This window comes from Aotus nancymaae, unplaced genomic scaffold, assembly GCF_030222135.1.
Source record: "Aotus nancymaae isolate 86718 unplaced genomic scaffold, 86718_ANA_hifiasm-v0.15.2.pri h1tg000012l, whole genome shotgun sequence".
NCBI classification, from domain to species: domain Eukaryota; kingdom Metazoa; phylum Chordata; class Mammalia; order Primates; family Aotidae; genus Aotus; species Aotus nancymaae.
The window spans coordinates 13691737-13717577 of record NW_026988423.1 but is presented as its reverse complement, the minus strand read 5'-3'; the positions used below and the strand labels follow the sequence as shown (position 1 = coordinate 13717577).

Sequence of the window (25841 nt, the reverse complement as noted above, 5' to 3'; positions counted from 1 at the left end):
TAACAAAAAAAAAGAGGCTCTGTCTTGTTTTGCACTGTACTCATGACCAGGAGCTGGGTCCGGGTGGGGCTCTGTGGCAGCTGCTGACTGGAGCACTTGCAGAGGACCAGCAGCTACCACGTGCGCAGTCAGAGACCATGTTTTAGTCAGTCTTCAGATTCAGAATTTCTGCCGATTTCGTTAGCAAATCTGCAAGTGTTAAGTTAAATGCTATCCTTGAGAAGGCTAACTTAAGAATATGACAAATTCACTGTTTCAGGAATTGGCCAAGCACTGCAATCTAAAGAACCTTCCTTTGAGAGTCCTCTTATGTTACCGGACACAATGCAAACATAAATACTTTCTTTTATAGGAAATATGTTTATTATTGATCATCTTAATTCAAAAATACTCATTCTTTCTTAGGGCTAGTCCACTATACTCAGTCTCTTTGCAAGTATTAAATACATCAAAGTCATGAGCAATTTTAACAGTAACAGAAATTTCTGTGCAGTAAGCAAGACAGGAATGTCTAACAATGACACAGAGCTCCGGAACTTGCCAGTAACACAAAGGAAGCCTTTCCAATGACAAGGTACAGGAACCTGTGGATAAAAATCTAACAGAACACGTGTTGGAAAACGGGGTCAGGAAATGGTATCATCCACCCTTGTTCTGAGTATGCTCAGTGATGACACAAAGCACGTCCTGTGACAGGGACTTGGAGATACGATTGCTTCTATCCAGGAATGTGCCCTTTGGTAATGGGACATATGGTACCTATGAGCCCTCGAATCAATTGTTTTTCAACTTCTGGCCACGCAATCATAACCAAGGTTTCAAGGAGAAGGCAGGCACAGGAAGTATTTAGCTTTGACTTCTTAGCAGATGTAACACAAGCTCTTCATCCTCCGCTAAAGACAGGCCGGTATCCAAAGGCTCTAACGTGTCCCACTTGGCCTTCTTTCTGTTACACCTTGTGGGTCCCACGTCTTCCACTTCACTGTTGCTCCTCTTCTTCAGCCCCTGCTTCTTGGTATCACTGGTGAGAAGAAATCCGAAGATTTACTTTAGACTCAGTATGAAATCAAACATTTCAAATAGGACGAAATTAACAGAGAGTTGGTAAAATGATATTATTTAAGAAGGAAGGAAACCATGGCAACATCAAGATATCTGAATACTTAGTAAGCGCCTTCCCATCAGTAAATAGGTCCTACCATGCACCAGGCATGTGCAAGGTACTTTGCTCACAATGGGTCATCCAATCTTCACAAGAATTCCAGGAAGTTACAGCTGTATCATCCACAATTTGAGGACACTGAGAGGCACCACAGGTATGTCTGGCTCCAGTGCGTGCTTGTCCTGCCACATCGAACTACCTCTACTCAAAGTCAGGTTATCTTTAGGGAGCAGTCTGCAAGCTAACAGCTATCTGGACACCAGGTACTGCTTCTAATATCTGTTGCATAAGCTGTGATCTAGAGATTGTGCATAAAATAGAACTTGAGACGTTAAATTACAGATTACGTAAGACATCAAATAAATTTCCTCCATTTAAAAATCTGTATCAAAGACACACAGCCTTAAGGAAGCAAACATTATTGCAGTATTTTGTACATACCCAAGACACAGACCGTACAACCAAAGCTAATTTCTGAAAGTAATCACTTGATATGCTAAAAATAGAAGAAAAAGCAAAACATCCTCCTCAAAGCATTTTGAGATATTTATCTGTTCCAAGATGACCCAATTATTGGATACATAATTCAAACAAACAAAATAAAAAGTCCATCTATTAGCAGTAGCAACCATGAATCAAGGCTTACTCAGAGTCTGGCACTGTGCTACATACCTTACCATAGCTTATGCCATTTATATTCATGGCAACCCTCAGTGTGGAGAGCATTAGTCTCATTCTGCAATGAGGTTAAGACAGGTTAAATGACTGGACCAAGATTACACCCATGGGATTCAAATCCAGATATGAATGATACTGTAAGCAGGCTTTTGAAAGCAACTGGAGTTAACTCAGTCAACATTTAAATGCCAGTAACAGTGGAAAGAGCACAGGTTTGGCATCAACACAGACCTTTAATACTTCTAAGCCACAGTTTTCTTATTTGTAAAGACAGAAATATTTAAAATTGTGAGAATTAAATGAAATTATATAAATGAGAACACACAGTAGTGCTCAACACGTTAACTTTCTGTCTATAAACGCCTCCCTTTTAAACCCTCATATTCACTACATGTAATCAGCAAAAAAAAAAAAAAAAAAAAAAAAAAAAACACAGAAATATTACATTATATCCTAAGCACAAGATGGTTCCAAAAGAGAACAAACTGCTCAAGTTCTAGTGGCCTGGATTACTCCTTAAGACAGCCTGGATATCAAAGTGAATGTGCCTAATCATCATATTCATTTAGGACCAGCTTGAAGCAAAACTGGAAATAATTCCTCCATTTACCTCCCAGAAGTGCCCAACGCTCTGACTCAGCCATTCTCTTTCACCATTGGAGGAAAGGCACACCAGATGACACTATGAGGTTATTTAAAGCCACAAATCACTACATTTTAAAAGAGTGCCTGGAGAGATAACATGAAAGTTTCCTGTGAAACAAATTCAGTCAGCGAAAAACTAAAATAATTCTTAGTGAAAAAGGGTCTTAAAAAAAAAACAAAAGGTATTGTGCCCTGGTCTTCTTAGGAGTATGGCCAGTCCTGTGACAATCCCACAGGGTTATAGAGCCAGGATTTATTTGGTTGAAGGGCATACTGATTTTTGCTCTGCTTATAAGTCAAGCGCATCTCAGATCAGCTCATCAGAAATGGCCTAATTAGTGGGCTGTCTATTGCCTCCTCTGTTAATGTGCTCCTGCACATTACATGCCCTGCAGGAAACAGGTGACTCAGATAATAAAAGGTGGAAAATTTATGTAGTCAAAGTATTTTCACAATAGGCAGCTTTACTGCTTAGACGATCACTTCAAATTCTAGAAAGGCCCTTTATACTACTTTCTATAGCAAATAAGCAGCAATCTATGTAACAAATTAATTACTAAAAAACAGTATTGGCATTCTACAGATAAATTACCAAAAGGGAGATAATGTAATAAACCTAGAAAATAATTAGAAAGCAGAAAGCAAACTACAGCCACTATCTGGTATTTTCAGAAATGGTCTCTTCCAAATGGAGTGGCACTAGACGGCTCCCTTTTATTTACATCCTGATGAATCAGGCAGGCAGTGGGGTTCTGACCCCACCTAGCTAGTGTTCACCTGGAGCTCACTGGATCCAATGAGGAACAGGGACTTCTTTCTGATGGGTTAACAGTCTAATATGTGTAATACAGAATTCTAGTTTCTTGAGTTTTTATTTTCTGCAAGTTCTGGGAGGAGCTCTTGCATCTTTCAATCATGAGTTCTATCAGGTGCCAGAGGGGGCAGCACATCACTGGTGCCGTTTCCCAAACAGATAGCAAAACACTCTGAAGATAACAGGTTCACTGAAATAATGAAAATGCAATAGAGGTTGAAAAAGGAGTGAAATAAGTGTTCTCCACTAGGCCGAAGGAGGTAAGGAGGTTCTGAGATGATTGACAGCTAGGGGGTGACCTGCAAAATGGGGGCAAGTCCAAGCCTGAGCTCTGCAGTTTATCTTCATATCAGTACTTCCATGGGACTTAAAGTGTTAGACTCTTGCCATATTCTTTAAATGTCGAGGCAAGGGTCAAAAACAAACATATCACTGTTCAGCATTAAAACGCTGCAACATAATGGATGATAAAGCACATCTTAAAAAGCAAAACCATGGCTCAACTCAGCACCCCCAAAGCCCATAAAAAGTAGAGCTAAAGAATTCAGAGATACCAGTCTTTCAATAATCCAAATAAAACAGACTTCATTAGTAATGTCTAGTGTGTCATTTAAAGGACACATCACACAACAGAGAAAAAAAATCATCATGTAATACGTAATATGAACAGATGATGACAGGGAAATTCTATTTCAATGATTTTGAAATTTTTGTGAAAATGGATACACAAAAGTTTGTCTTGATAACCAAAGTAACCATCTGAGCCAAACAATTCACTCATTGCTAATAATTAAAAAAAAAAAAAAAAAAAAGACTTAACTTTGGAATGTGAATTCAATTTTAAAATCTTTATTTGTAATTGAGTTTTAAATGGAATATAACTTTCTGAATTTCTAAATTTTCTGAAACAAAACATCAAAATACTCCTAGAAGTTGAACTGATTTTTTCAATAGGGTTGATTTCCTGGTTTCAACATTTTAATTTTTTCAGACACTTGTAGTTACCTCATCACCCCAGAATAAGTGTTAATTTCATGAGAAACAAAAGAGCTGGAGGAAAACTTGAAGTTAGGATGTTCAGGTCAGTCCCTCACTCCTCAGGCACAGCCCTCACTCGTGAGATTGGCAGACACTTTGTTATTTCCACCGGTGTTCGTTGTAATTGTGGCACCTCCCTCTTCTGGATCTTCCTTTGTCCTTCAAGACTCATCTCCAATTCCCTCCCATGAAAGGTACCAATCTGCCTATTAAAAGTGATCTATTTCTTCTGAAGTGTAAAGCACTAATTATCTATTAGTCATTTTGCAGCTAATATTGCTACTTCTTGATACTAAAGTGATTTTCTTTTCCAACTGTATGCATCTTAACTCCCAATTAGAAGGTAAACTCCTGAGTGGACATGCAAATGGCGTAATCTTTCTGGAGGGCAATTTGGCAGCACCTTTCAAAAGTCTTTAAAAAAAATATATGCCCAGCAATTTTTCTTCTGGGATTTTATCTGAAGGAAATAATTAGAGATCTAGACAAAGATTTAAGCACAAGGATATTCAACAGATAGCTACTTTTAATTTCAGAAAGTTAGAAATCCCACAGTCCAGCCATAAAGGATTGAATAGGTTATAAAATTAGAAACGAGATACTATGCAGCTATTAAAAATATTGTTGCAGGAACTGCTTTTAATAAACACTGAAAACAGTTATAAACCAATACAAAAAGAGAGTCCATTTGTATTTTTAAAAGCATCTATGTAAGTTTGCATAAAAAAGTTTTGGAAGACTTTTTAAAATGTTCTTTTTGCTGGTATAGATGTCTTCTCATTTTTCTGTAATGAGCCTGTAATTACTCTTTGCAATAAATAAAAGAAAAAAATTAAATTTGAAGTTCTGGGTAGCTAGGTACATGTCAATTATTCTTTGTAATTCCACAAGGCTCAAAAGCACACAGAGTAGGAATGCTACATAATCTTTGCTCCTGTTGATAACTTGCAACTTAGGCTCCCTGTGTCTATAAAAGTACGGGAAACGGCGAGACTACATAGGTCGAGATAGATGAATCATGGGTTATTTTCAGTATATTTTTAAAAATCTGCAATTGTATGCCAAACACTAAGTTGTGGGATTTGTTTGTTTTGTCTAGAATTCTATTAACTGAGCCTTGTAAATGCTTGATACTTCAGAAACTTGGATGAACCTGAAATTACATCTTTGTTAATGAAACAAATATGAAACATTATTCACTTTGAGAGACAAAAATCTTTCAAAACATGGGACCATTATGGTTGAAAACAAAAGTTCTCTGTGATGATAAAAAGGTTGGAAGTCATCATTCCAGGCCAGAAAATGGTGCTCCACGGATCTTATGGAGAAACCGGCGAGAATTCCTGATAATTTTACTTTTCAGTCTTCTTAGGAAGCCATTCAATAATGGTTTCCATGCCCACTCTCCCCTCAAGAAAATGGAAAAAAAAAAAAAAAAAGAACCTTAAATAAAGGTTCTTGTTGAAATATCATTTCTCTTTTCAATTGTAAGTATGCTTAGAGAAGCAGTCTTTGTAAAGCACAGCTTAGCTCTTGTCTTTTTCATTAAAATTTTAGTGGTTCTCTAGAAAGATTATTAGTATAATCTTTAGAGAGCCTCATGATCTGGTATAAGCCTGCCTCTGTAACCTGTTCTTTGGGGCTCCTTTCTATACCCTGGACATGCTCTAGCTTCTCCATCTGGAATTCTCTTTCCTGTTTTCTAACTATAGAAACCTCCCTTATCCTTCAAGAGCCAGTTCAAATGACACCTCTTCCTCAAGGATGCCACCTTATGCATTGTAATTTTGTATAGATTTCTTCTTCTGCCTACTAAATTGTTAGCTTTTTGATGTCTGGGGCTCCTTGTCTTCATCTCTGAAGATGACTTAAAGAATTCATTCAATAAAGGTCCATTCATCTAAATAGTAAAAATAATGATGGTTAGCATTGTTCAAAGTCCCAAGAATTACCATCACTGCAACAAAAAAGGCAACATTTCAACGGATTTTGTTTCTAATTCGACTTCCAGCAGAGTTACAGAGGAGAGTGTCACGTGTGGGAGCACCCCCAGAACACTCAATCCAGTCTGTGGGTGCACAGGCTCCTGTCTGCTGACTAATCCTCTGTTTTTAATATCACAAGTTCCGGTGTTCTAAATTTTGGCTTTGCATGTTTTTTAAAATTATGTAAGTGGCCAAATTATGGCTAAACCCAGTAACTTGTTTTTTCAAACACAACTTCTGCTGAGTTAACGCTCTGTCAATGGACAGTTTAAATTTCACCATGACTGCAACTTCCATATGAGATGTAATCAGCAATCATCTAAATTTAAAGTACTTAAAGGTTCACTACAACCTCCCTGATTGTACCTTCCCAGTTTCCTCTTCCTCTATCCATTACATAAATGCTTATTTCCCCAGGTTCCATCATTGGGCCTCAACTGTTCTCGTCTTACATAGTCCTTCTGGATATTCTCATGCAGTTCAGTATTTCCACAATCTTCCATAATGCTAATTACTTAAAAATACACATCTTTAGCCTAGAGTTTTTTCCAGACCACCAGATCAGCATATTCAACCAGCTCCTGGATGCTCCTATTATGTTTTCCCCTATGTTTATTTCACTTCTTCCTATGTTTATTTCACTTCTGAGTGAAAAGGACTACTCCCCACTAAAAACTCGCAAGTGATCCTTGCCCTACCTTCTCCTTTATATCCTTAATTTAATTGATCGTCTCTCTAATCCATCTATGTTTTCTAGGGCTTCTGCAGCCATCCTCACTCATTGCCATCCTTCACCTGATCCAGCTCTGGGAAGCCTTCCCTGACTCATGACCATCTGAGTTAAGTGCCCTCTTAGGGTTTCCCTCACATTGTGCATACCTCCATCGCACCATCTGAAATGCCTTATGGCAACTGTCTATGTGCTTATCTTCTATTAGATTACAAGTTCCCTAAGGACAAAACTTTGTCTTATTCTTTGTTACAATGACTTGGCACCCAAGGGCTTAATACATGTTTCTTGAAGAAATAAATAAACCCACTGGGCTGAGCTTCTGTACTGCTTAGTGTCTGATTAGCCCACTCTATGTCACATAAGGTCAGAAAGAATGATCCCTAACTAAAACCACATTCTCATCATCTTTGCAGCATAGATGATTCATTTTAAGCCAGTATGTAAGCAGACATTTAAATCTGTGTTGTATTTTGTTCTCTTAACAAAAGAAATTGTAGATATCGAAGCCACAGTGAAAATTAAAACATTAACGGCGTAAGGGAAATTATACTGCAAAAAAGAAGTACCCATAACTTCAGATTCAGAATGAGAATGAGACAATACTTCTAAGACTATAAAAAGATCAAAACTTGGCACGTCACTTCAACAAAAATGAGTAATTTTGATGTTCTTTGCAATAATATCTAACTATTATCCTTTTAAAAATGTGTGATCACATCAAAACCTTAACCCTCAATGAAGTACTGACAAAGATACTCTCTTCTGACCAAACTTGAGTCTGGCTCTTCTGAGTCCTCTTTCTGACTGGGCTCTGTCTTTACTCCAGGGCTGCCCAGTTAGTCCAGTTTTGGCAAGGATCCTGCTGAGTCCGCTTAACAAAAATCTCTCACCCTTAATATCTGGTCAAATTTCCCGCCCCCCAGGCCTGCCTTCAGTAAGAATCCTGTGGAATCTGTTTAGCCAGAAGCCTCCATACTCCTGATGTTCCTTCCTAGTCACTTTCCATTAACGATCCCTCCCTATAAATCTCTAACTCTCACTTGTCCAAGTTGTACCTGCAGTTGAGCTCAAACTCTCACCCCTACTACAAAACCCCACTGCAGTGGTCCCTACCCCTTGAATAAAGTTTGAATTACCATTCTTTAGTGTCACTAAATTTTTTCTTTAACAGCATGTAGCACAGTCAACAAATTACTGACTCTGAGACAAAGGTATCAGGTTCCGTAAGACATGCAGTAACAATGGGATTGCCCCTCATTATCCTGAACTTTGGACTCAGGGTGGTTTGCCACCAGCAGATACAATATTTGAACAAAGAGTATAATAAGCGAATACAGCAATTATAAAAAATACTAGAAGTTAAGCTGAAATTGCTTTCGTGTTTGTCACAAGAAGTACTACCTAATGTTGATGGAAAATAAGACCAAAAAGCAAATTCTCAACTCATAACTTTTGTTTTTTTCTGAGGAGAAAGACCTTTAGAAAAAAAAAACAAGAAACATTGGTATCCAGGAAAGAAACAAAGGGGATGAAGATTATATGAAGCCACTAGCTACTCTAAATGAAGTACATCCCTGACTCCTGAGAACCACATACTGGGTTCTTAGAGAATGTGGAAACCATCTTGTTCATTTGGCGATCTCTGATACAATGGAGAACGAAGAGGATCCTCCGAGACTGGAAACTGACAAAAAGTGGTTCCCATTTTATTATTATTTCTTTTTAGAGATGGTGGTCTTGCTATGTTGCCCAAGCTGGCCTTGAACTGGTCTGACACAATCCTCCTGCCTCAACCTCCATAGGACTATAAGCGCATGCAACCATGCCCAACCTGGTCCGCATTTGGGGTGGGGGAGAAGAGGAGGAGGAGGAAGGAGAAAGGGGGAAGGGGGAAGGGGGGCGAGGAGGAGGAGGAGGAGGAGGAGGAGGAGGAGGAGGAGGAGGAGAATTTTGTAAAGTATATAAAGCTTTCAACAAGACTTTAAAGTGGACTACCAACTTTAAAAAGGAAAGGATGGTCAGCGAACTATACCTGCTGTGGGCCAACTTTCACACAGTGCCTGATGTATACATCAAGTTTTACTGATGATGCAGCCACGCCTCCTTGCTTATGTATTGTCTACAGGTGCTTTATCACTGTACTGGCAGAGGTGATTATCCCTCAAAGTGTAAAATGATTACTATCTGGCCCTTTACAGAAAAGAAGGGTAGATCCCTTTTCAACGGTTTATACATTGCTGATGTATAAAACAAGCAATGTGCAAAATAAACAAAACCAAAAACCAGACTCCTCGTTCTAGTAGTTTCTGTTGGCTCACTAAAAACACTTCCTATCAGACTAACCTCACTGCTGTGAGAGGGTTATTAGACTGGCAAAGCAGGAAAATAAATGCTTTTAGGCTTCAGCAAGGCACAGAACACACAATGATCTTGTGGGTAACACTGAGACACAGGATCTGAAGACAAAATTAGGAGAAATCACAACTACAGGATTAAGAAGAATCTTTTGTTTCCTAAAACAAAAGATTTATTTTTGTTTATTATTGAAGGTATTTTATAGCATCTAGTTCGTCGTGCCTGGATCTTACTGTAACTTTGTCTCTATCAAGTTTAGCTCAGTATATCTGGAAGACACTGTGACCATGGAACCTTTTTTTCCCCTTAACTTTACAAGTAAGTTCTCTGGAATGTACACATGTCATAATGTAAAAAAAAATCTACTTTTCCTCCCTTCCCTGTTTAATGTTGAAAGAGCTGCTTTAAAAATCAGTTACTTAACAGTGATTCAACCACTGTTGTTAAATATATCTTTTCCAAAATTCTGGTAAAGAGAAAAAGAAAATGGCTTTGGAGTCAGTCTGACCTTATTTAAACCCTAGCAGTCGCCTCAAACTTGGGAAAACTGCTTAACATAAGACAGTGCCAATTTTTATGTTTGTAAATGTGACTAATATCTACCTCATGGAAAGATTAAATAAGTGATATATGCAGAGCAAATGCATTATAAATGTTAACTATAGCTTCTCTCCCCATGGTGGGCATCGTCTTATTTTTCTGTTGATGTTAACTGGATTATATTGATCTTCCCCATGTAAGGTGAAAGTCTTTTAACTTGAGATGTCTTCTCCCACCTCGCTGAGACAGGGTCTTGCTCAGCCCAGGCTGGAGTACAGTGGTGCTACCGTGGCTCATGAGAGCACTCCTGGGGAGCTGGGACACCAGGAAGGGATAGTGAATAGGGTAAGAGCCTGGGAGAAATGTTCTGGGAGGAAAGAGAGGTTCTGGGTTCCTGTTAGGTTAAGGTCCTCAGCAAGCAACAATAGTCTTTGATGTGTTTATTATAATTAAGTACATTATTATTGGCCTTATCTCAGGTAAGAACCTTCACTTTGAGAGGCTCAGAAGACAGTTCCTCAAAGGGCAGCCCTGTTTGTAAGGAAGGGCTATGCTAAGCTAGAATTTCATGTTTGGCGGAATAGTATTTAATCCAGCATATAACCAAAATCTGAAAAGACAAAGCATATTATTTTCACAGTCTACCGTATTTTAAAAGTTAAAAAATCTTTCTTTAAACTACAAAAATTATTAAGAAATGGTTAAACTCTAAAATACTGACAATACAAGACGTTGGTCGGGCTGTGGAGTGAAAGGAGCTCTCATTTATTGCTGGTAGTAATGCAAAATGATACAGCCACTTCGGAAGAGAGTTTAGCAGTTTCTTAAAAAACTAAATATTCTCTCTACCATGTGATCCAGCTGTCATGCCCTTTGATATTTACCCAAAGGAGCTGAAAACTTATTACCACACAAAAACCTGCACATGAATATTTATAGCAGTTTTATTCATAATTGTCAAAACTTGGAAGCAGCTAAGATATCTTTCAATAGATGAACAAACTGTGATACATCCATACAATGGAATATTATTCAGTGATAAAAAGAAATGCGCTATCAAGCCACAAAAAGATATAGCAGAACCTTAAAAATACATTGCTAAGTGAAAGAAGCCAATCTGAAAAGGTTGCATATATGATTCCACCCATATGGCATTCCAGAAAAGGCAAAACTGTGAATACAATAAAAAGACCAGTGGTTGCAAGGAATTAAGAGGGAAGAAGAGAAGGACAAACAAGTGGAGCACAAGGGATTTCGAGGGCAATGAACTATTGTATATACTATAATGATGGACACATGACATTATACGTTTGTCAAAACCTGTAAGATACACAATACCAAAAGTGAACTCTAATTTGAACTATAGACATTAGTTAATAATAATGTATCAATATTGGTCATCAGTTGTAACAAATACATCACACTAATGAAGACGTTACTAATAGGGGAAACTGCAGGGGTGGTGGGGGAAATATGAAAACTACACTTTCCACTTTTACTGTAAAAACTAAAATTGCTAGGAAGAAAGTCAATAAAAATACATTAGTACACCCCACAATACACTATAACTTAATTAAGCATAAAAACACATTAGAGTTTTCTCTTTTTATCCCCAAAGAACTACATGCCCCTTAATGCATCACCTGAGTTACCTTTCCCATCCTCATTTAGAGTACTCAGACCACCTCAATTTCAGTTTTCTGTTCTTATGAGAATTCCAACGCTGGCTCACTCCTTTCTACTGAGTTGCCACTGTATGGACTAGAATAGCCGCTGTTTCTTATACTCACCACCTTCCATGAAGTCAGTATCACAATCAGGATAGACACATGGGTAGAACGATGATGCGGTGAAAAGCAGCCAAGGAATCTCCTAACAGCAATGTGCAGAACTGTACAGTCACCATGATGCTATTAGGCTAAATATTTAAATGCTAATTGTCTATGCAAACCATGATTCGAACACTAGGATGAATCATTCCTTCTTCACAGAGGCGGCTTTCAATCATTCTTCAGGTCTCGCCTCAGAGAGGGTTTTCCTAACCGTCTTGGCTAAAGTGAACTCTCCCCGTTCCTCCCTCATTGCAGGTATTGTTTTCAAGGCCCTGTCACCACCTCTTGTCTGCTTTTGTTTACTTCCCTCTGGTCTGTCTGTCTCGCTGGAGTTTAAGCTCTATGAGGGGCTGGGGTCCAGTAACTCTTCTTTATTGCTCTCTGCCAGTCATATGGTAAACTAGCAGTTTATCGAATGTCTAAATCATGGGAATGTCAAAAGAGAACAGACAGGTAACGGCATTCCTACACTCCGATTTGGTAACGTGGACTCTCTATACACATTTTGAATAGAATATGTTACATGACATTACTGTCACTATATCATTAATTTCAACCAGGCTGTAGGATCTTTTCACAAACTGTCTTGAATATAGGGTCTAGTGGTATCTGGGGACTTCATGAATGACTTCGATGAAGAAAACAATGAAAAGTAGATATCCTAGAGGGCACTACATTTTATTCCTATCAACGTACATACTCATTTACAAACTCCTACCAGTTTCGTTTTTAGTAATTAAAATGATTACTACATATTAATGACCTATTCAATGTCATATTTCGCTTTTTACCCTCATTAGATCTTCACAAAAAATTTTGCAAGGTAAAAATTGTCTTCCCTCGACTGATGTAGAAAGTTGGGTCACAGAGATTAAGTAACCTGTCAAAGGTCCGTGACTTGTAAAAGAAAGATTTGAACTCATGTGTGTCTGACCCCAAAACTCGCAGTTTTCCCCACAAAGCCAAGTAGCCTGCCTTTGTTCTAACCGAGTCTTAATTTCACAAAATCACTTTCCCTGTTGTAAAGTTGATAATACAGCATGTAAATCAATATTCCAAAACTATAAGCAGGGGTACATGTGGGCAATGTATTCAGTCTCTCGGTTCATAGACCCTCATGTAATTCATATTTCGCACCTGCTAGAGCAACTATTTTTGTAAAACAGATGCTTCTGAGAACACCCTGTTAGGATCAGACATAGTTTAAATTCCTATGTATTGATAGAGAAAGGCATAAGGAGAGAGACTGACTCACTGATATATTATTCCATGTAGCAGAAACTCCTAGGGCTTATTCCACTTGAATTTTTAATTCCTTTCCTGGCTCTTAGGATGCTTTAGCCAATACACTTCTAAGTGTGGGAAGGAGTGGGGCAAATGACATATTATCAGAAGAGGAGGAAAGTAATCATTGGTGCCTGCCATGAATAGGAAGACCACTCACTGGTAAACAGCATACTTTAAATAAATGACATGCGAATTAAATCCAAAGAAAACAAGTCAGAATGTCCTTGGTAACCCAGAAACCACACTCCCTGCGCTGCGAGGACACAGTAATCAGAACCACTACATCAAGCTTCAAGAATGTTCCAAGTGCTGTCTGATATGACTGTGGCCAAGGCACCATAGAAGAAAAAGATCTTTCGAGAAAACCTGTCAACATCTCTCCTGCTGGATGCAGTGCCTTATAGAAACACAGTGTAGTGGAGACAGCACTAAACTTCCAAGGATGCTGGGGCAGGCAGTCCCAATAATTAAGCTATAAAATGGCAACTGAAATCATGGCGGATTCTGTAAGCCTGACATTGGACAAGAGTCTGTGCGGTCAGAAAGCGGCATGATGCCTCATTTTAGAGCTCATAACTTCTGTGGCAGCTGCCCTTCTTCATGTACAATTAGGGGTATGCAAGTTCTTATGTGTTAAATTACAAAATGGGGGACTGACATCACTGTACAGCCTATTCAGAAATTTAACAAAAGCAAGGACAAGGGGCTGCTGGAAGAAAGCACACTCCCTTTATTGTACTGTCTGAGCAGCTTTTCAACCTCTTGCTTTTTCTTCTCTTTCCTTTGGAATGCAAAGTTAAGAAATCAGGTGAAACCGCAGGCTGACATAGCTGCAAGGAAGCTGAGGTGGGTGTCTGGAGGTGGAGAACAGTGAATATGCCCTTACACAGAAACCCCGGGATGTCCTTTTACAACATACTGCTGAACTGGCTGTGGAAAGCTACTGAGAGAGCCAAGAGCCCACTTTTGGGCACCTATTTGTATAAAACTCTCCTTGCATTCACATCCATAAATGTAGCCTAGATTTTTTTCCTAAATATTTTAAACCTAATAAATGAGCTTTTGATTATTTGAAACACTCTCAGAAACATTTATACCCATCCTAAAGTACTGGCACTGTGGTATTCAAATACGTTGTGCCAGAGACTTTTCCCCTTACCATAAATTTTAATTTACGAGGCAATGCAACAGTCCTAATGAAGATTAATTACTGCAGTACATTCCATAAAATGTGCTCAGCCTTCTTCTGACAGCAAAGGCTACCGCATATAGAATTGGTGGTGAAAATGTATCACGTCCTTAATGGTCTCTCTTCTAGCTGCTCAGTACTAAAAACAAATTTGTAAAAACAATTTCATCTAATAAAAGATTGATGGGCTCAGAGTTCATTATAAACATAACTGCAAAAAGAAAGGAAAAACTGGTCCTCTTGGATCAGAATTCTAATAATCAGAAAAGGTTGGGGATGGAGAGGAGGAAACAGAAGGCAGAAGCCTGCACACCACACCACTACTCCACATATGTTTCCACCTGTAAAACATGTACAATGCCATCTGGAACTGGCAAAAAGTTTTTGGCCCCCCTCAATTTTTCAGGTCATAAATCCATCCAGTCAACTGCATGGGAGTGTTTATACTACATGCACGCCCACACCATCATTTGGCATGCAATCTCAAGATTTCCCTAAAGCTCATCCGTAAAGTCCAGGTAAAGAATCCCTGACCCACAGCAATTCAGAAGGTGTACTTATGTCTCTTCTTCCAGATTAAAAAAAAATTAAACGTCATACAAGCTGGGGTTATGCTATGCATTTTTCTCACGACTGATCTCATGTAGAACATTTTGTGATCCTCAGAAACACATCCCATCCGCTTCTCTCTCAATTTACTTTCCCTGATTAGTTTTCGATACTCAAGATCATCACCTACCCAAGCATGTCCCCAAGGTTCCAGCTATCTGGCAAAACGAAGTTTTACAGTTTAGTCTCACTCTTCATTAGTCCTTCAAATGACTTCAAAGGAGAGAAAACCCAGTCTTCAACACAGCTGTCCACTCAAACATTAGTTATAATAACAAAATGAAATAAAATCACACAAAAACCCAAAACCTAACCATGAGTAAAATCTTAAAAAAAAAAATTACATTAATAAAAATTAAAATCCATTAAAATTACTTGTAATAACAAAATAAAATCAAACAAGAACCAAAAATCTAAGCATAGGTGAAATAAATTTCAACCAAGAATCAAAAACCTAAGCATGGGTACGATCTAAATATTTTAAAAGAGAGGTGGAGAGGAAATTATAGTATAAGCAAGTGATGGAAAGTCTGCAGTCATTAGGCATGAATACAATGTGAAATGACAAAGAGAAACATCCTAAGAAGTCACTCACAAAGGTCTTTTCAGTGAAAACAAAGTTGCCGTGCATCAGTTAGGACAGCCGCCCAAGAACCCTACTAGCAAGGGTGGTTCATCTTAGCCTCATAGCATCCTGAGCCATTCATCCTTCTTAGAGTTCCTGGCACTTCTGAAAAATGACAGGCTCACAACTGTCTTGAGTTACATAATGATTGATTAAATGATAAAATAGAAAGCACAGGGCAAAAACAGTGACAGTAAGAGAGTAGCCTCTTAAACTCCCCATTTCTCACACCGTGTCTTCGCCATCTCAGCCCTCATCCCAGAAAATAACATCCTCCTTTCCCAACGTGTAACAACCTTTCTCTAAAAGTTCTAAGACAAATATTGCCTTCCCCAACCCCCACCCTAATGATCTGCCTTGAGAGTTTCTTCAAATATTGTTCTTATTTTAAAATGTTTGACAAAAAAATGATTGAGATTTTCTCTTGAAAGTTGCTCAGCATATGAGAATGGGGCACATACTCCAGAAGTTGAAAAGAGTAAAAGGAAAGAATGGTAGGCACACAGTAAATTCACATAACTAAGCTGAGCCAACTTTTCTACATTAGCTACACACAATGAAATTCGTAATCAAATAGAGGTTCGAGTAATTAGAAACTGTAGTGAATAGTATTTTTTTAAACAATCACCTAGACTCAGAAAAAGCTCTTTTAAAAAATCCTATTTATCATCAATAATTCTATTAAAATTTATATAAAATGCATAAGTGCCACATTTACCCCCATCCAAAAACAAGAAGGAAATGAAAATGGTTTCTGAGAACTTTGTTTTCCAAGTGAGAAGTCTTCCACAAATTATGAAGCTGACTGTAAAATCTTAGAATAATTACTGAGCAAAACTTATTTCAGAGATGTCACAGAACTCAATACTAGGAGAAACCACAGAGGTTAAAGCAGTTCATCTACCTCATATAAGAGGTTATTTTTAAAGACAGGCAGGTTCACTCAAAATATAGAAAATGAATATGGAATGGATTTTTAAAACAAAACAAAAACCCAAATAAAAGAAAAAACATATAGACCAAAAACCTTGATTAGTCTCTCGATTCAGAGCTGTGTAAAAATAGGTTAAAAGAACAGCTAAGGAGATCCAAGATGGCTGAATAGGAACAGCTCCGGAGCGCAGTTCCCAGTGAGAAGAGCGCAGAGGGTGAGTGCTCACCACATTTCCAAACAAGCTTTCACTGCCCACAGAGATTCCCGGGCAGAAAAGCGCCACGAGTCTGCAGCACAGCGGTTTGAGCCGGGGCCACATCCCCGCATAGAAACTCACACAAGTCTGGGCAGCTATTTCGACTGGTGCCTGGAACACCTGGGAGACAGAACTGCCTATTCAACTTAAAGGGAGCTCAGCGGGTACCACCCCCACAAAACAAGCAATTTGAAACGCTCTGGATTGAGAGTTTCACAGCAAGCGTAGCAGGACCCAGGACCATCCAGCTCAATGAGGGGAAGGATGTCCCCCACTACGGAGGCAGTCCACCACTACTGAGGCAGTTGACACAGCAGCTGGGCAGAGCCTGTGGCAGCTCAGCAATGCCTCTGCTGGCAGACTGTGACTAGACTACTACGGGCGGGACAGGGCATCCATGAAAAAAGGCAGCAGCATGATACGAACTTAGGAATAAAGCCGACCTTCCTAGGACAGAGCACCTGGGAAAAGAGGCAGTTATAAGTTCAGCTGCAGCAGACTTAAAGGTACCTGCCCAGAAGCTCTGTACGGAAGAGTGGAGCTCCCAGCACAGCACTTGAGCTCCTATAAGGGACAGACTGTCTCCTCAAGCAGCTCCCCATCCCCCGTATATCCAAAGAGACACCTCATAAAGGAGAGCTCAGGCCAACATCTGGTGGGTACCCTTCTAGGACAAGGATAGCAGAGGAAGAAACACGTGGCAACCTTTGCTGTTCTGCAGCCCCTGCGGGTAAGCCCCAGGCAAGCAGAGTCTGGAGTGGACCTCCAACGGTGCTGCAGCAGAGGGGCCTGACTGTTAGAAGGAAAACTAAGAAGCAGAAAGAAATAGCTTCAACATCAACAAAAAGGTTACCCACTCAGAGATCCCATCCAGAAGTCACCAACTACAAAGACCACAGGTAGATAAAAGCACTAAGATGGGAAGAAACCAGTCCAAAACACCAAAAACCAGAACGCCTCTCCTCCTCCAAGGGATCACACTCCTCACCAGCTAGGAATCAAAGATGGATGGAGAATGAATCTGATGAATTGAGAGAAACAGGCTTCAGAAGGTGGGTAATAACAAACTTCTCAGAGCTAAAAGAACATGTGCTAACCCAATGCAAAGAAACTAAGAACCTAGAAAAAAGGTTAGATGAGACACTAACTAGAATAAACAGCTTAGAGAAGAATATAAACTACTGGATGGAGCTGAAAAACACAGCATGAGAACTTCGAGAAGCATACACAAGTTTCAATAGCCCAATCAACCAAGCAGAAGAAAGGATATCAGAGATTGAAGATCAACTCAATGAAATAAAACAAGAAGGCTAGAGAAAAAAGAGTGAAAAGAAATGAACAAAGCCTCAAGAAATATGGTATTATGTGAAAAGACCTAATCTACATGATAGGTGTACCTGAATGTGATGGAGAGAATGAATCCAAGCTGGAAAACACTCTTCAGGATATTATCCAAGAGAACTTCCCTAACCTAGCACAGCAGGCCAACATTTCAGTCCAGGAAATACAAAGAACACCACAAAGATATTCCTCAAGAATAGCAACCCCAAGGCACATAATCGTCAGATTCACCAGGCTTGAAATGAAGGAAAAAATGCTAAGCAGAGCCAGAGAGAAAGGTCTGGTTACCCACAAAGGGACGCCCATCAGACTCACAGCAGATCTCTCGGCAGAAACCCTACAAGCCAGAAGAGAGTGGGGGCCAATATTCAACATCCTTAAAGAAAAGACCTTCAACCTAGAATTTCATATCCAGCCAAACTAAGCTTCATAAGCAAAGGAGAAAGAAAATCCTTTACAAACAAGCAATTGCTGAGAGATTTCGTCACCACCAGGCCTGCCTTACAAGAGCTCCTGAAAGAAGCACTAAACATGGAAAGGAACAACCAGTACCAGTCACTCCAAACACATACCAAATGGTAAAGACCATCGACACAATGAAGAAAATGTGTCAACTAATAGGCAAAACATCCATCTAGCATCAAAATGGCAGGATCATATTCACACATAACAATATTAGCCTTAAATGTAAATGGACTAAATGCCCCATTCAAAAGACAAAGACTGGCAAATTGGATAAAAAGTCAAAACCCATTGGTTGCTGTATTCAGGAAACCCATCTCACATGCAAGGACACACATAGGCTAAAAATAAAGGGATGGAGGAAGATTTATCAAGCAAATGGAGAGTAAAAAAAGCAGGAGTTGCCATCCTAGTCTCTGATAAAATGGACTTTAAACCAACAAAGATCAAAAGAGACAAAGAAGAGCATTATATAATGGTAAAAGCATCAATGCATCAAGAAGAACTAACGATCCTAAATATATACACACCCAATACAGGAGCACCCAGATACATAAAGCAAGTTCTTAATGACCTACAAAGAGACTCCCACACAATAACAGTGGGAGACTTTAACACTCCACTGTCAATATTAGACAGAGCAACGAGACAGAAAATTAACAAGGATATCCAGGACTTCAACTCAGATCTGGACCAAGCAAGCCTAACAGACATCTACAGAAAACTCCACCCCAAATCCACAGAATATACATTATTCTCAGCACCACATCACACCTACTCTAAAACTGACCACATAATTGGAAGCAAATCACTCCTTAGCAAATGCAAAAGAACAGAAATCATAACAGTCTCTCAGACCACAGTGCAATCAAATTAGAACTCAGAATTAAGAAACTAACTCAGAACCGCACAACTTCATGGAAACTGAACAACTGGCTCCTGAATGTTAACTGAATAAACAATGAAATAAAGGTAGAAATAAAGACGTTCTTTGAAACCAATGAGAAGGAAGACACAACGTACCAGAATCTCTGGGACACATTTAAAGCAGTGTCTAGAGGGAAATTTATAGCAATAAATGCCCATCAGAGAAGCAAGGAAAGATCTACAATCAACACCCTATCGTCAAAATTGAAAGAGCTAGATGAGCAAGATCAAAAAAACTCAAGATCTAGCAGAAGGCAAGAAATAACTAAGATCAGAGCAGAAATGAAGGAGATAGACACACAACAAATCCTTCAAATAATCAATAAATCTAGGAGCTGGTTTTTTGAAAAGATCAACAAAATAGATAGACCGCTAGCCAGATTAACAAAAAAGAAAAGGGAGAAGAATCAAAGGATGCAATAAAAAATGATAAAGGGGATATCACCACTGACTCCACAGAAATACAAATTAAAATCAGAGATTACTACAAACAACTCTATGTACATAAACCAGTAAACCTGGAAGAAATGGATAAATTCCTGGACACTTGTACCCTCCCAAGCCTAAACCAGGAAGAAGTTGAAATCTTGAACAGACCCATAACAAGGGCTGAAGTTGAGTAGCCATTAATAGCCTACCAACCAAAAAAAGTCCAGGTCCAGACAGGTTCACAGCTGAATTCTACCAGACTTACAAAGAGGAGCTGGTACCATTCCTTCTGAAACTATTCCAAACAATCCAAAAAGAGGGAATCCTTCCCAAATCATTTTATGAGACCCACATCATCCTGATACCAAAACCCGGCAGAGACTCAACAAAAAAAGAAAACTTCAAGCCAATATCCATGATGAACATAGATGCAAAAAACTTCAATAAAATGCTGGCATACTGATTGCAACAGCACATCAAAAAGCTTATCCAACACAATCAAGGCTTCATCCTGGGGATGCAAGGCTGGTTCAACATACACAAGTCTATAAATGTAATTCACCACATAAACAGAACCAAAGACAAAAACTACATGATAATCTCAATAGATGCAGAGAGGGGTCTTCAACAAAATTCAACAGTCCTTTATGCTAAAAACTCTCAAGAAACTAGGTATCGATGGAATGTATCTCAAAATAATAAAAGCTATTTACAACAAGCCCATGGCCAATATCATACTGAATGGGCAAAAACTAGAAGCATATCCTTTGAAATCCGGCACTAGATAAGGATGCCCTCTCTCACCACTCCTATTCAATATAGTATTAGAAGTTCTAGCCAGAGCAATTAGGCAAGAAAAAAAAAAGGGTATTCAATTAGGAAAAGAGGGAGTCAAATTGTCTCTATTTGCAGACGACATGATTGTATATTTAGAAGACCCTATCATCTCAGCCCAAAATCTCCTTAAACTGATAAGCAACTTCAGCAAAGTCTCAGGATACAAAATCAGCATGCAGAAATCACAAGCATTCCTATACACCAATAACAGACTAACAGAGAGCCAAATCATGAGTGAACTCCCATTCACAATTGCTACAAAGAGAATAAAATACCTAGGAATACAACTAACAAAGGATGTAAAGGACCTCTTCAAGAATAACTACAAACCACTGATCAAGGAAATAAGACTGGACACAAACAGATGGACAAACATTCCATGCTCATGGTTAGGAAGAATCAATATTGTGAAAATGGCCATACTGCTCTAAGTAATTTATAGATTCAATGCTATCCCCATCAAGCTACCAATGACCTTCTTCACAGAACTCGAAAAAACCACCTTAAACTTCATATGGAACCAAAAGAGAGCCCGCATAGCCAAGTCAATTCTAAACAGAAAGAACAAAGCGGGAGGCATCACACTACTGGACTTCAAACTATACTACAAGGCTACAGTAATCAAAACAGCATGGTACTGGTACCAAAACAGACATACTGACCAATGGAACAGAACAGAGGCCTCGGAGGCAACACCACACATCTACAACCATCTGATCTTTGACAAACAGGACAAAAACAAGCAATGGGGAAAGGATTCCCTGTTTAATAAATGGTGTTGGGGAAACTGACTAGCCATGTGCAGAAAGCAGAAACTGGACCCCTTCCTGACACTTCACTAAAATTAACTCCAGATGGATTAAAGACTTAAACATAAGACCTAACACCATAAAAACTCTAGAAGAAAACCTAGGCAAAACCATTCAGGACATAGGCATAGGCAAGGACTTCATGACTAAAACACGAAAAGCATTGGCAACAAAAGCCAAAATAGACAAATGGGACCTAATTAAACTCCAGAGCTTCTGCACAGCAAAAGAAACAATCACTAGAGTGAACCAGCAACCAAGAGAATGGGAAATAATTTTTGCAATCTACCCATCTGATAAAGGGCAAATATCCAGAATCTACAAAGAACTAAAACAGATTTACAAGAAAAAAACAAACTACCCCATTCAAAAGTGGGCAAAGGATATGAACAGACACTTTTCAAAAGAAGACATATATGAGGCCAAGAAACATATGAAAAAATGCTCATCATCACTGATTATTAGAGAAATGCATATCAAAACCACACTGAGATACCACCACATGCCAGTTAGAATGGCAATCATTAAAAAATCTGGAGACAACAGATGCTGGAGAGGATGTGGAGAAATAAGAACACTTTTACACTGTTGGTGGGAGTGTAAACTAGTTCAACCATTGTGGAAGACAGTGTGGTGCTTCCTCAAGGACCTAGAAATAGAAATTTCTTTTGACCCAGCAATCCCATTACTGGGTATATACTCAAAGGATTACAAATCATTCTATTATAAAGACACGTGCACACGTATGTTCACAGCGGCACTGTTTACAATAGCAAAGACCTGGAACCAACCCAAATGCCCATTGATGATGGACTGGACAAGGAAAATGTGGCACATATACACCATGGAATACTATGCAGCCATAAAAAATGATGAGTTCGTGTCCTTTATAGGGACATGGATGAATCTGGAAACCATCATTCTCAGCAAACTGACACAAGAACAGAAAGCCAAACACTGCATGTTCTCACTCGCAGGTGGGTGTTGAACAATAAGAACACATGGACTCAGGGAGGTGAGCATCACACACTGGGGTCTGTTGCGGGGGGTGCCAAGGGAGGGACAACTGAGGGGTGGGGAGGTTGGGGAGGGATAACATGGAGAGAAATGTTAGATGTAGGTGATGGGGGGATGGAGGCAGCAAACCACATTGCCACGTGTGTACCTATGAAACAATCCTGCATGATCTCCACATGTACCCCAGAACCTAAAGTACAATTTAAAAAATCAATAAAACAAAAATGCTAAAATTAAAGAACAGCTAATTATGTTAGATGTGGAATAGTTTACTCTGTAAAGGAAAAGGTATCTATCCATATAGAAATTATCATGTCTAAATGAGGACAATAGCCTCAGTACAAATTATAGATGTAATTGGTCTTATATTACCAATTGTAATAATCTACCGAATAATCTACCGAATACTCTACCATGTAAGAATTCTTTATAAAGCTACCTGCCTTGGAGAACACAGTCTGCAAAGTAAAGATTGATATAAGGTAGTAAGAGTCTAATCATTATCTTTCTTTTTCCTTTTTTTGTTTGAAAAAGGTTAACATTATAAATATTAAAAACTTAATTTGACTGGATAATAAATACCTGGAACATCCAGCTGTTTCTTTTTCACTGTATTTAATACTTGGCAAATTTTCACATCATTAACAACTCACACAAAGACGGCCAAAAACTGAATATGATAAATGCTACTAGATATATAAAAATTAATCTTACATGCTCAGAGTCGAGTCTCTCAGCTTGTGAAGCACAGCAAAAAGAAACAATTTTGTTGAAAGATGAGTTTAATTGGAATATGGTTAAAGACACTCATCTCACTTCAGAGGCCACACTTTTTAGAAGTGCAATTTATTCTCCTCCCTGCTCAGTTAACATTTACACCTATGTCCGATTTACTGTAGACATCACTGCCTTCAGGAAGCTCCTTCTGATTCACCAGGCCTAGATTAGACCTGTCACATATGTGGTCACCATGTTCATTCACTATCAGCTCCACTTGCCACCGCCTCCCCCGAGTGCACAAACCACAGCACTCATCCATCACACTGCTGTATAATTGCTTACTTAGCTACCTGTAACCTCCACTGAACAAAAAGCTTCGTGAAAGCAGGAAAGATATTTTTCCTGTTTAATGTTTAATGCTCTGTACCTGCACTCACTATGCCTGGCCCATGACAGACACTAAAACATTTTTAGTTGAAAGAATGGATGAAAGAAATATTATAATCCAGAGACTAACAGATCAAGTGGGTATTTTTAACTCAAGTAAAATATCATTTAAATAATACACAAGATTCTTATTCTATTTCTTGTCATCCCACATAGAAGCTTTTAAAAATATTTTTATTGTGAGCATAGTCTAACTTCATCATACAGACTATATGAAATAAAAAATCATTTTTGAGCCCAAAGGCAATTACAGTATCTGAGGTCTTTGTTCCTCAAAAGGCACAAAACTCTTTCAAAACTTAGTGGAGATAAGAACACAGGATTCTGTGCAGTTCCCAGCACACCAATAAACTCAATGAACGTCACAAAGCCCATTGAAACAGAGAGCTGGGTTTCCCACCAAGTTGTAGTGTCTTCAACAATAACAACAACAATAAATCCTAACATCTATTAATTCTACCTATGTTAATTCCACATTTTCAAAGGAAGAATGAGAGGTGAAAGCCACAGAGCATAACACAGCCTAGACCAACACGTAAGATGGATAAAGTTGAGCAAAAAAGCCAGAGAACATCAAAGCGAGCTCTCCCTTCTATACCTGTTGTCAAAAATAGCACATGAAATCCTAAATTCTTAAAATGGAGTTTGGACCTCTGGCCCCAACTACTTCTGTACTATGGGTAGATTAGCTGCTCCCCTGTTCCACAGGTCTGTTTTTTAGGATAAATCAGTTATTCATGGCAGCATTCTTAAAGCTCATTAAAAGATACTCAAAGTCAAGTAATTTCCATTGTCCCTGAAACCATATTATAAGCAAGATCTCTTTTGGTCATGCCAATTCAACTGAGTTGAATCCACATCAGAACCCTTTTGAAATCTCAGTGCTAGAGGTAACAATTTTGATAATTCCAGAGGGTCAAAGGTGGTTTAAATTCTATTGCAGCTATGTACTGAACTAAGAAAGAAGACAGAAGTACAAATCCTTTAAAACCCTGTCAGACTTCCCGGAGGGGGAACTACTGACCCCAGATTCTGTCATTCTCCACTAGTCTGGCTCTCTGTTGCCTAGTTCCAACTGACAGTGTCTTTCCATGTGGAGAAACAAAAGTGTTACTCATGCTGAATATTTACACATGTCAATAAAGTGAAGGAAAAAGAAACAGGAAACTTTCAAAGAAGCTAGATCATGCTAGTTAGTTTGGGACTAATAGCTACCTTCTAATTGGTCTATCTAGTCCCATAAGAGTGAACTCATCTCTGAAAATGCTAAGTGCATAGCCAGAGAATAACGTACTGAGAGATGTGATGATGTCCAAGAGGCTGGAGTGCTACATTGCCTCAATTCTGAGTAGAAGGTAGAGACAGCACAGCAAGTAAGACCTGTGAACATGCCAGGAGGGTCCACTAAAGCGGACACCATGGGATCTTAGCACATAGTCATACAACTTATGAGAAGCAAAGAAAAAGATGCAGTCAAACTGGAAGAATTCTAGTATATACAATCTTCCAAATACATTTTCTTTATCCAAAACAATTTGGTTTTGTTTACATACATGTTGATTCACTGCCATGGAGGCAAAGAAACCACAGAAAGGTGAGAAAAAGGGAAATTGAAGTATAAATAGAACCTATAAGATGTAGGCTACTACTTATAATTTACTCCAAATCCTGCCTTCTAGTCCAGGAATGGCAAATAGGTTTTACCTTCTGTACCAGTTCCACCTGCTTGATGGAGACTGTGCTGAGGACTGCTTAGGCCAAATGGAAATGAATAGAGAAAAAGCCTACTTTGAATGAAGGACAGGGGAAATTAAGCACCAATAATATGTATCTGCCATCTGGGGTCTAGTCCAGCTATTCTCAACTGTGGGCAATTTTTCTCCCTCAGAGATATCTGACAACGTCTAAAGACATTTTTAGTTGTCCCAAATGGGTGGGATTGCTATTGGTGGAGGCCAGGAATGATGCTCATCACCATCCCCAAACAAAAAATTATCTGGGCCACCATACCAATAATGCTGAGGGTGGGAAACCATGGTTTAGTCAAGTCTATCTTACGGTTAGTCCATGGATCTAGGTCTTTAGTCAGGTGACATTATCCTGAGCTAACTCTCTTAACATGAGGGTAATTCTACACAACCTAATTGGGATTCTAGAACTAGGGAATTAG

At 38.9% G+C, this 25841-nt stretch overlaps 1 protein-coding gene across 1 annotated transcript in view; it reads right to left on the bottom strand.

Moving 5' to 3' along the window:
- Positions 1–333: 333 nt before the first annotated feature.
- Positions 334–25841, bottom strand: part of DDX10 (DEAD-box helicase 10) — a 269719-nt gene continuing 244211 nt past the window's right edge. Inside the window, exon 18 of the mRNA XM_021671095.2 lies at positions 334–1021. Within this exon, the coding sequence (XP_021526770.2) occupies positions 847–1021 (175 nt within the window). The 3' untranslated portion in view covers positions 334–846. The remainder of the gene's footprint in view (positions 1022–25841) is intronic.